Below are 14,993 nucleotides of genomic sequence, written 5' to 3'. Positions count from 1 at the left end.
TCTTGCCCAGATGCAGGACTCTACACTTGCCCTTGTTATATTTCATTAAATTTCTCCCCGCCCAACTCTCCAGCCTGTCCAGGTCTCTCTGAATGGCTGCGCAGCCTTCCGGTGTGTCAGCCACTCCTCCCAGTTTTGTGTCATCAGCGAACTTGCTGATAGTGCACTCTATTCCCTTATCCAAGTCATTAATGAATATATTGAATAGTACTGGTCCCAGTACCGACCCTTGAGGGACTCCGCTAGACACAGGCCTCCAACTGGACTCTGTCCCACTGACCACTACTCTCTGGCTTCTTTCCTTCAGCCAGTTCACAATCCACCTCACTACCCGATCATCCAGACCACACTTCCTCAGTTTAGCTGCGAGGATGCTGTGGGAGACCGTGTCAAACGCCTTACTGAAATCGAGATAGACCACATCCACAGCTTTACCATCATCTATCCACCGGGTTACGTCCTCATAAAAGGCTATCAAGTTGGTTAAGCATGACTTCCCCTTGGTGAAGCCATGCTGAGTGCCCCTAATGATGCCCCTATCCTTGATGTGCCTAGAGACAGCACCAAGGACAAGTTGTTCCATCACCTTTCCGGGGATGGAGGTGAGGCTGACCGGTCTATAGTTACCCGGGTCCTCCTTCTTGCCCTTTTGGAAGACTGGAGTGACATTCGCTTTCCTCCAGTCCTCAGGCACCTCTCCCGTTGCCCACGACTTAGCAAAGATGATGAAGAGTGGCCTAGCAATGACTTCCGCCAACTCCCTCAGCACCCGCGGGTGCATCCCATCAGGGCCCATGGATTTATGGATGTCCAGATTGCTTAATTGGTCCCTGACCCAGCCCTCATCTACCAAGACAGATTCCTCCTCTATCCTGACTTCTTCTGGCGCCGCAGGGGTCCGGGGCTCCTCAGGACAGCCTCCAGCAGTATAGACAGAGGCAAAGAAGGCATTCAGTAACTCCGCCTTCTTTTTATCCTCTGTCTCCAGGGCCCCCACCTCATTCATCAGTGGGCCTACATTGCCTCTCGTGTTGGCTTTACCTGCAATGTATTTGAAGAAGCCCTTTCTGTTGTCCTTGACCTCTCTTGCAAGGTTTAATTCCAAGGAGGCCTTACCTTTCCTAGTTGCCTCCCTACATCCTCTGACAACAGACTTCTATTCCTCCCAAGTGGCCAGCCCCTCCTTCCACGATCTGTACACCCTCTTCTTCCACTGGAGTTTGCCCAGCAGTTCCCTGTTTAACCATGCAGGTCTCCTGGTACCCTTCCTTGACTTCCTACTTGTTGGGATGCTCTGATCTTGAGCTCGGAAGAAGCAGTCCTTGAATGCTAACCAACTATCTTGGGCCCCCTTACCTTCTAGTACCCTGTCCCATGGGATTTCCCCTAGCAATTGCTTGAAAAGGCCAAAGTTGGCCCTCCTGAAGTCCAGGGTTGTGATTCTGCTAGCTATTCTGTTCCTGCCACATGAGATCCTGAACTCTACCATCTCATGGTCACTACACACTATCACAGCATCTTGTAAGGTAATGTAATTTTTTGTGTTTCTCTTGCTGTAGCATCTATTGCCACAGTTGCCACAAACAAGATGGATTACTCTAGGCGCTTAGACGTGCACAAAAAAATGCACGCACTACAAAATCTTTTTCTTACAAGTTGTAGCAGGGAGATGAAATAAACCGTTCAACTAGAGGCAAGAAATATGTAATGTTACAATAGAAGGCACATAGCTTTTAACTACTGTGTAGCAGACATCATAGCTTGTTGTCCTTTTCATTCCTGCTGTGGTAAGTAGGTAAGAGCAACTACCCGGTTTCACAGATGAGGAACTTGGTACCTAAGCTTTCCAGAAACTTTAGAGGCAGGAGCATTACTAGGATGAAAAAAGAGTTCATATAACACGGATTCTGTACCTAACCAATTAGATTAGACCAGTGGCAATTAACCACTTACGTTGGTGCCAAGTTTGGCACTGACATGGATTAGGACTGACATCAGTGATCACAAAATACAGTGCTGCTTTTGACCCAGACTTGGCATTAGACATTGAAAAAGTTTGCCATCACTGGACTAAACTGTTACCTCTGACAGAAATGTCTCCCTGCTAACTATGTGCAGAGAACAGCAAATGTTACTTGAGAAGGAAGAAAGTTTTTGGAGATGGGAGTGTAACCAGAGACAGAGGGAAAAGAAGAGGTGATGAAAAGCTTCTTATCAGCTAGTAATGCTAGTGTTTAAAAATAAAATAAACTTTAAAAAAAATCCCAGTTTTCTACTGATACTTTGTGCAAATCTGTAGTGGTATTCTAGGGAAATGGTCAAAGGTTGTGTATAAAATTCATAATTAGAAAGATTCTGAAAATATATGTGGTACTAACCCATTCTTCCCACTGTCCATTACAGTTCCAGGATGTATTTTATCCTTTCGCTATAGTTTTATTTTTAATAGCTTTCCAATATGTTTTTTTCGGAGTTCAGAATAGCAAAATGTTCTTACTGCTTTACTAAATAATTTCTCTGTAACAGAAAAGACCATTGAGTTTGATTTTCAAATGTTTTTAAAGATACAGGGTCTTCTAAAAATGTGTCTGGGTGAACAAAAATCAAGAAATGCCATAAAAAGTAGCTCTAGGGTAAAAAGTTTAATTTAATTAATGGTTTAACTTAATAAATGGTTTATCTCCAAGATACGTGATAGGGTTGCTGGCTGATTGTAGAAACCTCATGATAATTGGGTTTTTTCCTATTTAGGCAGGTAAGTCAGGCAAAGAATGGGAATATCTATTTGTTAGAGCTTTACAACATTAGAGCTGTCTCGGTTCTATCTCCAGAGTATTCGTTCATGAACTAAGATTTTGTCTTTTTTTGCTTTATTTTTGTAAAAATTGCCCCCTGCAATTCCACGTCTTGCTCCTTTTTGTGATGGGGTTCTCTTGGTTCAGGTATTGTCTAGAAACTATAAGTGATAATGAATATGGACAGCTAAACTTAATGTTAACTTAATTTGGAAATAACTTTTTAAATTGGATTCTTACAAAACTATACATAACATCAATTTTACACCCAGTCAGTTTTGGCAAGACTGAAATCAAACATAATTTGTAGTGTTCCATAAGAGTCTAGAACAATTTTAGTCCTCCTAGTTAAATTTAGGTTTAAGTCAGTGTTTTTACCTAAGAAACTGCTGCAATAAATTAGAATAGAATAGAATAGAATCATTTAGGTCAGAAAAGACCTTTAAGACCATCAAGTCCAACTGTAAACCTAACACTGCCAAGTCCACCACTAAACTGTGTCCCTAAGTGCCACCATCTACCTCCAGGGATGGTGACTCCACCACTTCCCTGGGCAGCCTGTTCCAATGCTTGATAACCCAGCTATTTAATTAGTATTAAATATTTTCAATTTAGCCTTTAGGTTACTTTCTTAATAATTTCATACCGGTTAGGACCCAGTCCGGTTGCCTAAATGTAGTCATGCAATGCCAGTTGAGATGCCTGCAGTAGCTGAGAAGTCTGCACAGCGCTGAAAGATAACGTGAGTCAGAGGAAACCTGTGCAAAGGACAAGTTTGTTTGCTTCCTCCTTATTAGTCTGAAGAGAGAAATTTGAATTTTTTGTAACAATTAAACATAACTGCAGATTGGAAAAATCTTTTCATTGTGAAGATAAGCGTAGGATTTTTTTTTTTGTAGTCTTGTTACATAGTTGATTATTCAAGAAGAACAAGAGTTACAGTTACACTGAATGTGCTAATTTGTTGATCTTTCCTTGGAGATTGACTTCTCCAGATTTTCTGTTTATAGCAGCATCTTGGTTTCGTTTTCTGACCCCTTCAATTTCTGTCTTTAAAGTAGTCCAAACAGGGCACAGTCGTATTTCTTTTAACATTTAATTGACATCCAGAAAAGCAAAAAACTGACCTCTTTATGTTCCGTATGTACATCATAGTAACACTATTTCTATACTTTGCTTCCCATAGTGCAGAGGTTAGTGAGGCTGTTAAAGGGACTGTTTACACACTGTGTTACTGCTTGCTGGATTTGGACTTATTGTTCAACTATTACAAGTTTCTTGAACTGTTGTTTGGGCTAGAGGCAGAAAAGTGGAGGTGGTTTTGTGTGTGTGTGTATGTGTATGTTGGTTTGGTTAAATAAATAAGCCATAAACTTGATTAATTAGGTATCACAATAGTACCTTAATTTCTCTACAGTGTACAGCATACTGTGAGATCTCTTCATCACATTCTAATCTTTAACTGAGGATAGGAAGCAGCAGACAATCACTATGTGTTTCTCTAAAATAACTTCAGTCAGATTACCACAGTCGCACAGATCTCAGTAACTCTGTCTCTCTTAACTTCGTTATCAGCAGAATTGATCATTTTGACCTGTCTTCTACAGTTGTTAGTAATAACCATATTAGTCTTTTGTTGTATATCTCGCAATCTTTTAACTTCCTGAGAAGCATTTATTTCAAGCAGTACATATTTCAGCTTTGCATGGTTCTATTTCTTAATCCTGTTATTGTTTACAATTTGCAGTATGATAAGAATTTTACATAAAACCAGACTATCATGAGCCCTGAAGTTTGAATTTGGTCTTTTTGCTTGCTTTCTTTTATCCACTAAGGTGGTTATTTTACCAAACAGAATATTCTGTTAGTTTGGCATGCTTTGTTTTGAGAAATCCACGTTATATTATTTAGTAATTTATTTTCCTAAATATTTAGAAATTACTTGACTGAGAACTTCTAATTTATCCAAATTAAAAAAAAAAAAACAAAACAGATCCATTATCGGTTGCCTTGGGTCGTAATCTGTCGTACATAAGTTCTCCTAAAATAAATCGCTGTTGATTCTGATGTTTCTAGTGCCGGTACATTTAAGTACCGTGAGTGAATTTCGTGAAGCTCTTCTACAAATAAGTGTTCAAATGCACCTAAACAGCTGTTTCACATAACTTGGCTATTTTTATATCCTTTTTTTTAAAGTGTTAGGTGAAAAGCTTACGTTGTAAAAGGAAAATTTTAAAAGGAATGTTGTCCACGTAGATTTGGCTGCTTATTATGAAGGTTATTTAATAAAGATAATTGAACATGAAGCCACTTGAAGAGTTTTGATTTTAATTTTCTTAATAACAAGTAAGAAGTTCCTTGATGTTCTGTTCAGAATTGCTGAAGAACACCAAAAAGTGACAAGAAAGTGAATGTAGAAGAAGATATTTGTATTCCATAGACTTTGAAAACAAAATGCTCAAAATCTAAAAAAAAAAAACCCTAATTGACTTTAACTGTCAATTTTATACATGAAATTCTACCTAAACTTAATTTTTTAAACTGATATTATTCCTCTACTAGGGAAGTTACTACTGTTCAAATTCTATAGACATCGAATACACAGCTGTAGAAAGTTTTCTGTTACCACAAGATAAAGAATCTAAAAAGTCAAAGTTCCTAAACGTTAAGTCGGTCTTCTGCTAAATAAAGTATAGTGTACTGCATGATGATATTCATGGAGCAGTGAAAACAAAGCTTATAATATATTCTGCAATAAGCATAATGGGAGTCCCCAATAATTTATAAGAATTTTTCTGTGGGTTTGCGTAGCTTCTTTATCAATAGTTGCATTGTTGTTCTCCTTGGATTTAAAAAAAAACAAAAGGTAGCTTTTTACTATCTTCTTATTTATTGGTGTATTAAAATGTCTCTTTTATAAGCCCTACTCCCTTCCTTTTGCTTCCTTCCACCCCTTTTGTCCTATGTTGTTTTATCTTATGCATTCAGAACCAGGGCATACACATGAGATCTTGGGGAGGAAAAGCAATAGCCTCTCATAAGACATATTCCAGTAAATGGATTATCAGGTGCACCTGCTGTAGTCCTGAGACTGCTTTTTAGGTTTGTTGTTGATCATATTAAATTTGTGTATTGAACTGTTTAGATTTACTGAAAACACATATGAAGTCTCACATAAATTTTAATAAAACTCTTTTTTTGAGTGGTAAGGGCATAATTACAGTATAACTTGGGGAGAGCAATTGTGTTCTTATTTGGTGCTTTTAACTGGTAAGCCCTAGAAATGCTTTGCAAACACTGTGTTAATAAAGAGTAATGGAAGAGTAATTTGCCCCACAACTGAAATGCATTGGAATATGTAGGGGAGGATCTTCATGTTGTTTGACAACACTAAACGTGGGACAGCAGTAAATTGCTCTCATTTACTTAGTAGGCTTTTCTAACAAAATGATTAAAAAAAAAAAAAACCCCAAAAAAACAAAACCAAAACTGAACAGATAAAAATACCTGGAAAAGTACACTGTATAGTAAAAAAGTAAAAGCTAGATCATCTAAAGATTTATTTTACTTCTTTTGATGTATTCTTTTCTTAAGCAGAGTATAGCTATAAAATTGTATGGAATAATTCATAATGAAAATGGATGTTTTTCAAGAAAAGAATCATGAGTAGTAAATAACATAAGCTAAGAAGCAGCAGATCATGCCAGACAAACTGAAATGTGTTGTTTTGGTGGAAGTACTAAATTAGTCATGCTGTACATTATTCTTGGAGAAAGAACAGAGTATTTGCAGTGGGAAGATGAAAGTACAATTTCATTGTAGTTTTTCTTTAATTTTTCCTATGCAGATATTCTTCCAATGGGGCAGTAGCGTTGATTTGGATATTGAATGTATTTTTAGATATTCAGGGGTACAAGATGCATGCAGTTCAGAAAAATCTCATCAATTATTTCTGTAAAAGGAATCTTATTTCCTTTTTTAAACATGATGGATAAATTTGTAGGGGTATTTTAATATGTACGTAGGTCTGTAGCTTTCCATTCTTAAAATAGTCTTGCTCATAATTGTTTATTCTGTAAAATCATGTATTTCTTATTTGGTCACTATGGAATTAAAGATGTGCACTATTTACATGCCTTCCTGTGCCTCAAGAGCATTGCGTTACTAGAGCCTGTGTCTGTAATCAAGCCTAGAAGATGAGATTTAGAGGTGGCTAGGAAGGCAGAAAATGAGTTGAGAGGAAACGAGTGAAATAAGAAGGGCCACAGAGAGAGCCTAAGGCAGAAGTGGAGAAAATCAAAAGATAAAAAAGAGTCAGTTTGTGACTTAATGAAACGTGGAATGGCATGGTTAGGAACCTCAAAGGGACTTAAGCTTCTTATTTGTAATGTTTATTCATTTTTGTCTCTCTGCAGAAGGTCAGTGAAATTTGCCTCAGTGGAGTCTTCTGTTTTAAGATTTTCTGCTTTTGCAGATGGCAGATTTTTTTTTAATGAAGTTTTTATCATAAAGTTGTTTGAGGTTGACATTTAGGAAGGGAAACTGGGAGACCAATATTATCGTGGGGACAGTAATAAAAACAAAATCCCTGCCCCCTACTTTAACTTAGCTTAATTGCATTTCCACAATTTTTTTAGTATGGCCCAAAATACTAAGATTAACTAAAACTGGATGTACAGTGTCTCATCATATGGTAATTGGTCACAGTAAGAATAAGATGAAATAACTTACTACACACAGAGCTAAAAAGATCAGTGTGGCAACCAGGCTTATTTAACTAATAGTAACAGCGCCCAACCAAGCCTCAACCAATTTCCAGCCAAATTCTAGCATTTTAGTATGGCCAGCTCTGGTTAATCAGTCCAGCATCTTTCCCCCCTGCCCCTTTTTCATTTATTACATATTCCCCATTGTAATTTTTAGATCTCATCTTCGTTTCATGTTCTTGCTTGCTCTATGGGAGTTAGTGCATCAGCCAGCCACAGAGGAGAAAAAGCAGGCAATAGACATCCTTACTGAATTCTGTCCCTGTCTTTGTGGTCACTAGTCCAGCCTGAAGGGTGAACTGGGATTACCCATGACTCTAGGATGCAGAGTCCTGTCTGGCTGTTAAAGGCCTGTTGGGAAGGTGGTCGGTAGGGAGGCTTCCAAAAGGAGAAGATGCGATAGAGTGAGCAAGATCTGTGGAAAAGCTAATACTGAACCTGGGCTTTTAGGCGAGGAAACCAAGGGAATTATTTGCTCAGAGTTTGGAGATGATGTTTCTGTTGGATGAGTCTGTTAGAATAGTCTTCAGACCATTCCTTCGTGACAGTGGTGGTAAGAAATTTTTTTTTTTTAACTCTTTCAAAAATTTTAATTCCAAATCACCTAATTTGTGACTAAGGTTCCTTGAACCATCTTTTACATCCAGTGCGTTTATATTTGTCACGGTTTAAAGCTGGGCCGGCTATTAAACCTGTGGCAGATGCTCTCTGTTATCCCCCCGCCCTCCCCCAAAAGGGAAAGGGAAAGGGAAAAGGGAGAGAGACTTACGGGTTGGAAAGTTAAAACAGTTTTAATAAACCATAATAATGGAAAAGAGTATAATAATAATAATAGAAATAATCAAATATATACAAATATATATAGAAAACCAAGACTGAGCTCCCCTGAAGTCAGCCACGTCACCACCGGCACTGCAGGGCAGGATCCGGGAAGGCCCAGGCTGGGCCTAGCGATGGTCGAGAGCTGGATTCAGGGATGCACAGATTGGGATCGGGGGCAGCAGGAAAACAGACGGAGTCCTCCTTGGACACCGGCCATAGCAGAAAGAGAGCGAGACCCTCGTGATCCCCCCGCTTTATACTGAGAATGACGTGTATGGGATGGAATACCCTCGTTGGTCAATTTTGGGTCACCTGCCCTGTCCGCTCCCCCCTGCAGCTGCGACCCCCCTTCGGCTCTTCACTCGTAAGCAGTGAGGAATTTAGCAGTGACCTTGGTTTCTCTAAGCCTAAGTACAGCAAGAGCCTTTCTGCACAACATCCCTACCGGTGCCTCAGCAATAACTACAAACTTCGAGCGTTATCAGTCCTGGAAGCAGACACTGTCTGCAAAATATGCAGTTAGTTTCAGAAAGTGCAGTTACTTAGAAGAGACTTAGCGGAAAGTAAAAATCACTGAAAGGAAAATCGGCCTGGTTTAGGCCAAACCAGGACAATATTCAAGTAGTAATCTCAGGGGCTCTGAAGAAAAAAAGTAGACATTATAGATGTAACATGTAAGTAATATAAGCTACTTACAAGATACAAAATGTTGAATTTGATAAGAACTTAAGGCAGAAAAAGAGCAATTGCCTGGAAAGATGAGATAATTTCAGAAAATGAATGGTCTTCACTACACATAAATGCAAACTAATATGTCGCTAGAAAATACAGTTAAACAATAATGACCAGGTAGGGGGATCTGCGGAAAATAGTTGTACCAAAAGAAATTTGATGCATTGAGAGTTTGTACTTGTTTGATGTTAAAATCATCAAATACTGCTCTAGTTAAAAGTGATTTAGTCAAAGTCACTTAATTACAAATGAGTTCTTTTCTATCATATTTTAACCTAAATGCGTGTGTTTGGTTTACAAGACCTCTATACAGAAAAATGAAGGAAGAACTTTTGAGAATGATGGAAGACATAGACCAAAGTTTCCAAATTAGACAAATAAAATGCTAGTTTTGAAATTTGTTAGGTATTAAAAAGTTGTCTGATTTCAGAACACATTTAACCAATATGAAGATCTGTGAGAGTTTGTAGCTACTGAATAGCTTTAGGAATGATCTCTTTATTCAGATGTGTGATTTTTTAGGTCCTGGTTTAAAACTTGGACATGAAATATTAAACAACTGTAAATATTAATAAAAGGAAGAAGTTATGTATATAAAATAGCTGTATGTTTTTGAAGGATATGAATTTTGGAGAAGAAATTGCTCTAAGGTGCAGTAATAGGATGAGTTTGAGAGAAACAATCTTTTATCCAATTACCTGACAAATACCAGTATTAAAAAGTCTTTTCCTAATTTTTAACATGGTGTCTTAAGAGAAGTAGAATAGAGCACAGTCTCGGATCTGTATTCAAGGCTGAAAGTTGACTAGCCGATCTTAACAGAATTTTTTTAAGCTCCTGACTTGATTCTCTGAAAATTAAAGTTGTGACATATACAGTCTTCCTGCTGTGAAACAGGTTTTTCATCTTTTAGACTTTTTTTAGTAATCCTCCTTACAGCTTTAAGTGCTTTAACTCAGTAGCTTATTATTCTGATACGATTAGAACAGGTAACCAAAACTAATGCAAATGCAGTAAATTAGAGATGCAGTTTCTGTTTTTCATCACCTGCCACCAATCACCAGTTCACATACCTTAAAAGGATGTTTTTATTTCTAGAAAAATGTTCTAATAGAACAGCATTTTGAGTTTTTAAATGTTAATATTTCCAGAGAAGGAAGGTCCAGAGAAAAAGAAAATGAAGAAGGAGGCTGGAAATAAGAAATCAACACCAGTTAGTATTCTTTTTGGTTATCCTCTGTCAGAGCGCAAACAGATGGCACTTCTCATGCAGATGACAGCAAGAGACAACAGTCCAGGTGATCTTACAAAATTAACGTTTTTCTTCCTCCTGCCTGTTTAATTCTGTCCCAATCAGAATATTCTGAATCTTGATGTTTTTGAACAGTCCTTGATTTTTATTGAAATTTTGTGTAATTATTCATAATTCTGTTAAAACTATTTTGCATTAACGAGTAATTTGATGAAAAATTCTTGACCTTCTGTATTTATGTGCAAAGCTTTGCATTATGATAGCTGTAAATCCTGAAAATCTCTTTTCTTCCTTTGATTATTTTTGCCTTTCAAACACTGTTCCATATGCGTTATTTAAAAACTGAAATGTCATCTGGTTTTTAATGAAGTTTCACTAGTGTCTCATTGTCTCAATTTGGAGCAGGTTTTAATTTAGAAGGAAACTGGATCATTTCCTCAGGATTTAATGGGAGAGGAGAGACACCTTGTTTTTAATTCAGAGCTTCAAAATGTCCTTGGTCCAGTTTTATTTAAAAAAATCTTTATGTATGTATATGTTCTACAAGTTACAGAATTGGGTTTTAAAAGTGGATGGCTGCGTTTCCTTAAGAAACTATCCAGTCCGCCCAAAAACATTTGTGTCGGCACAGCTGAGGATGTGCACGGAATACAATACACAGACAGTAATTCCTTAAACTGGTGTCCCACTACATAAAAATATATTGTCCTGGAGGAAGGGGAAGCAGGGTAGCTACTAATCTGCATGGTCATGCTTTGTCTCGTTTCAGCTGAATTTATACCAGAGTACGTGAACCTTGTAGTTTGGATAGACTTCACCTGTCCTTGAAACCTACTTTAAAAATAGTGAGATTTTGCAAAACACCTTTTTGCACATTGCAGATAGGCATTATGTTGATACATGTGAAGTGTCAAATACATCCTTTTTTTAAGTATAATTATTCACTGATTATTGTCATCTTTGAATGCAAGTGTTAAAATGAGGTGAAGTAAAAATAGTGTTAAATAACTTACAGTGACCATTTAAAAATTTACTTTGTAGATTCCACCTTAAATCATCCCTTACAAACAGCACCAACACAAAAGAAAACTCCAAGCTCTTCTTCAAGACAAAAAGACAAAGTTAACAAGAGAAATGAACGAGGGGAAACTCCTCTACATATGGCAGCAATTCGAGGGGATGTTAAACAGGTTAAGGAGCTGATCAGTTTAGGTGCAAATGTGAATGTAAAAGATTTCGCAGGTGAGTTGATACATATTGTCTTAACTGTACAAATTCAAAATCAATGCTGAAGTTGTTATCAGAGGTTTAATTTCAGTTCATGCTATATGCAAATGAAAAAATATAACTTAAAATTTATTAGAAATGCTCAAATCACATTTTTTATTTCTGATGGCAGTGGTAGTAATGGGACACTGTAGTATATAGTATATTAATACCTGGAGGCTTCAGTTGTGGCCAGGGCCTTTGCATACTAGGTATTTACAAAAATACGTGAATTATACCAGGCAAAGTCAGTAATTGATAATGGGATTGTAGGCTATGTGAGGAGATGCAAAGTTTAGTAACAGTGAAGGTGGTAGCACTGTAATGTACATTGTCTTACTGGGACAGATAATATGCACCAAAGGAGATGTGGTATACCTGGCACTTGTCATCTAGTCCTGCTAGATTAATTATAGTTTTGATATGTCAGTATTTGCTGTGATTTTAGCACTGACTGATGAACTTCAAGGTAAGTTGTATCTTGTACCATATTTTTAGTATCCTTATTTTGGTAGCTTTCTTTACAGTCTGTTTGACTGTAAGACCTCCTAAATAATTTTTTTGAACCCCCTGGCAAACTTTTGCCTATTTTGCTTTTGATACTCTCACAGTAGTTAAGTTCCTACATGTTTTTATAGAAAATCTCCAGCAGAGTAAATATGAGATCCCCAAATAATGCTTTCACAGAAGATAGAACCTGCAATTTGAGTTGAGTAGTTGCCAGTTGTTGAATAGCTAGGCACCAAATTAAATGTATTTGCATACTGAGATAAGCCAAAGTACTTGCTGTTTTTTCCTCAACCGGTGTAAAAGGGCATAATACTTAGGAGCTGGAGTATTGAGTAGAGATTTAGAGCATAGAAGAGGAGGCTGGGGTAATGAGAGGGACAGAACAGAGTGAAAGGAAGGCTAAATCAGAGGATAAAGGGTTGGGTGAGGTGCAGAGGTTGTTGTGGGGTTGGGGTCTAAGAGATGTCTATAAAAAGATAGGATTCATTAGATGTTTCTCTCTTAAATGCAAGATCAACTCTAAAAAATAATAGAAGTATCAAGTGCACGTTATATAAACAGCATAATAAACTGCTCCTAATACTCTACCTCTCAACATTGACTCTAAACACTGGCTACATCTGCAGTAGAAGTGGATCATGGGAGAGTGAGGAAGTAAATATAAGAAAGGGCTGTATTGCTTTTGGCTTTGTTCAAAAAGACTGCTTCCAATGTGAAGGGTAATGCTGAAGAAAAGGTGACAAAATGTGTGGGGAGCTGCTGGCATCCCAGGGGAATAAACATAATATTGAGAACGCTCAGTAGTATAATTAAGTGGCAGCACTAGCAGTTTCAAGTTTTTAGAGGCATTGCATAATGGAAGCAAAAATATAATGAAGGTCTGAATGAGAATTTTAACTAGACCTACAGCAAAGCTTGCTAAAGATGCTCGGTTTATGGATCTGAATGGTTATAGTGAGAATTATATTCTCAATGCGAATGGGGGAGATGAGCTGAGGTAGCAGGCCCCAGTGGGAGAAATTAAGAACTATATGGTACAATTAGTTGTCAGCTCAAACTTGACATCAAGAGAAGATATTAATGAGATGGATTAAAATCTTGATTTTAGGTAAGAAACCAATCAGTAATTTCTTGGTTTACAGAGGGTAGCTGGATTTGTGTTTGAAGGTGAGGCTGCCCAGGAGCTGGCATGTAGAGGAAGAAAAGAAAGGAAGCAGAAGTAGAACCCTGTGAGATCTTCAGAGAAGTTGCGAGGGGAGATGAGAAGAACTTGTTGACAAGAGCAATTTTAGAGAAGGAGGGGGAGGTTCAGGGGAAGACAGACCCATAGAAATCACAGGGAGAATAGAAACACTTCAAGAAGAGATGTGGTGCGTTAACCTTGGCTGGCTGCCAGATGTGCACCCAGCTCCTCTTACTTCCTCTTCTCAGCAGTGCGGGGGAGAAAATAAGATAGAAAAAAGCCCTCATGAGTTGAGTTAAAGACCGTTTAATAAGAGAATCAAAAGCTGCATGTGCTAGAAAAGGGAAAGGAGGAATTAATTCACTACTTCCCATCAGCAGGCAAATGTCTAGCCACTTCCTGAGAAGCAGGGCTTCACAGCAGGTGTAACGGTTGCTTGGGAAGACAAGCACCATAACTAGGAACCTCCCTCCTTCCTTCTCCTTTCCCTGAGCTTCTATTGCTGACCATGACATCATACGGTATACAATATACTGTTGCTCAGTTTGGATCAACTGTCCTGGCTGTCCCCTCCCAACCTCTTGCCCAGGGAGAGGGAGAGAGAAAGCCTTGACACTGACAAGCACTGTCAGCAGTAGCCAAAAGACTGGTCTGTTATGAGCACTGTTTTAGCCCCAAATGCAATGCACAGCACTGTATGGGCTGCTATGGAGGAAGTTAACTTCATAGCTTCATCCCAGCCTGACCTAGTACAGATATTCAACTAATTTTAAAGGCAGGTAAAAGGATGAGGAGAATGGCTGAGAGCTGGTTCTGAGAATCAATTTGGAGCAAGTCATTAGAGACTACATTCAGAACTCTGGAGGTGTTTGGAATCAAGTGAGATACTTTCCCATTGGTAATCCAAAGTAAGAAGCAGAGGTGGCTGAGCTTCAAAGTCCTGTGTGGAGGAGGAGGTCAAGAAGAGGGGGAAGATTTGAGCAGTCAGTCATGAGTGGAGAAAAATAAGAATTTAGGATGCAGTGAAGTTTAGAGAATTAAGAGTTTGTTAGCTAAGTATTTGGCAGAACTAAAGGAGCAGAAAATGAATTAGTAATGGCAGAAGTAACCATGCTCATGGGATATCTGCCAGAATGATACTACCATGTGAGAACAAGAGTAAAGGAAACAGATGTTGAGAGCAAGCCAGACATTGTGATAGGATAGAAAGGCAAAGCGGTAAAACATGGAGTGGAATGAATTATGGAGAGCATTAACAAGGGGAAAGAAGACAGGGATCAGAGGGCTGAGAGCAGCAGAGCGTCATCGTTGTGGGTGAGTGGGTAAAGGGCAAATGACAAGAAAATGGAAAGAAGGAGGTGGTAGTCAGGCAATGTTGGAAGTGAGTGACCCAAGTGATGATTGGAGAGGAAATTCAGTATATGAAGATCAGGAAGAAGTGTTTTGCTGTAGAATAAGGTGGAAGCTTTTTTTTTATTTTATTTTTTCTTTTTTTAGCTTTTTTTTAAATTTAAATGAGTGGCAGGTGAGAAGTTGAGTGAGAGATGAAGGTGAGAAATTACCGTACTGAGGGATTAGATAAATTAGGGGTTTCTTATACCTCCTCTTCATGGATGTACAAGACCGTTGCTGATTAGATGCAGAGTTCAAGTGAATAAACTCCTACA

General features: G+C 38.2%; 1 protein-coding gene across 1 annotated transcript in view; it reads left to right on the top strand.

The window, feature by feature from the left end:
* The window catches only part of ANKRD12 (ankyrin repeat domain 12), a 71,007-nt gene that overhangs the window by 31,150 nt on the left and 24,864 nt on the right, over positions 1–14,993 (top strand). Inside the window, 2 exon segments of the mRNA XM_068396691.1 lie at positions 10,267–10,413; positions 11,409–11,609. Coding sequence (XP_068252792.1) covers positions 10,267–10,413; positions 11,409–11,609 — 348 coding nt within the window.

This window comes from Nyctibius grandis, chromosome 3, assembly GCF_013368605.1.
Source record: "Nyctibius grandis isolate bNycGra1 chromosome 3, bNycGra1.pri, whole genome shotgun sequence".
In the NCBI taxonomy this organism is placed as follows: Eukaryota; Metazoa; Chordata; class Aves; order Nyctibiiformes; family Nyctibiidae; genus Nyctibius; species Nyctibius grandis.
This window is presented reverse-complemented; position numbering and strand designations above follow the sequence as displayed.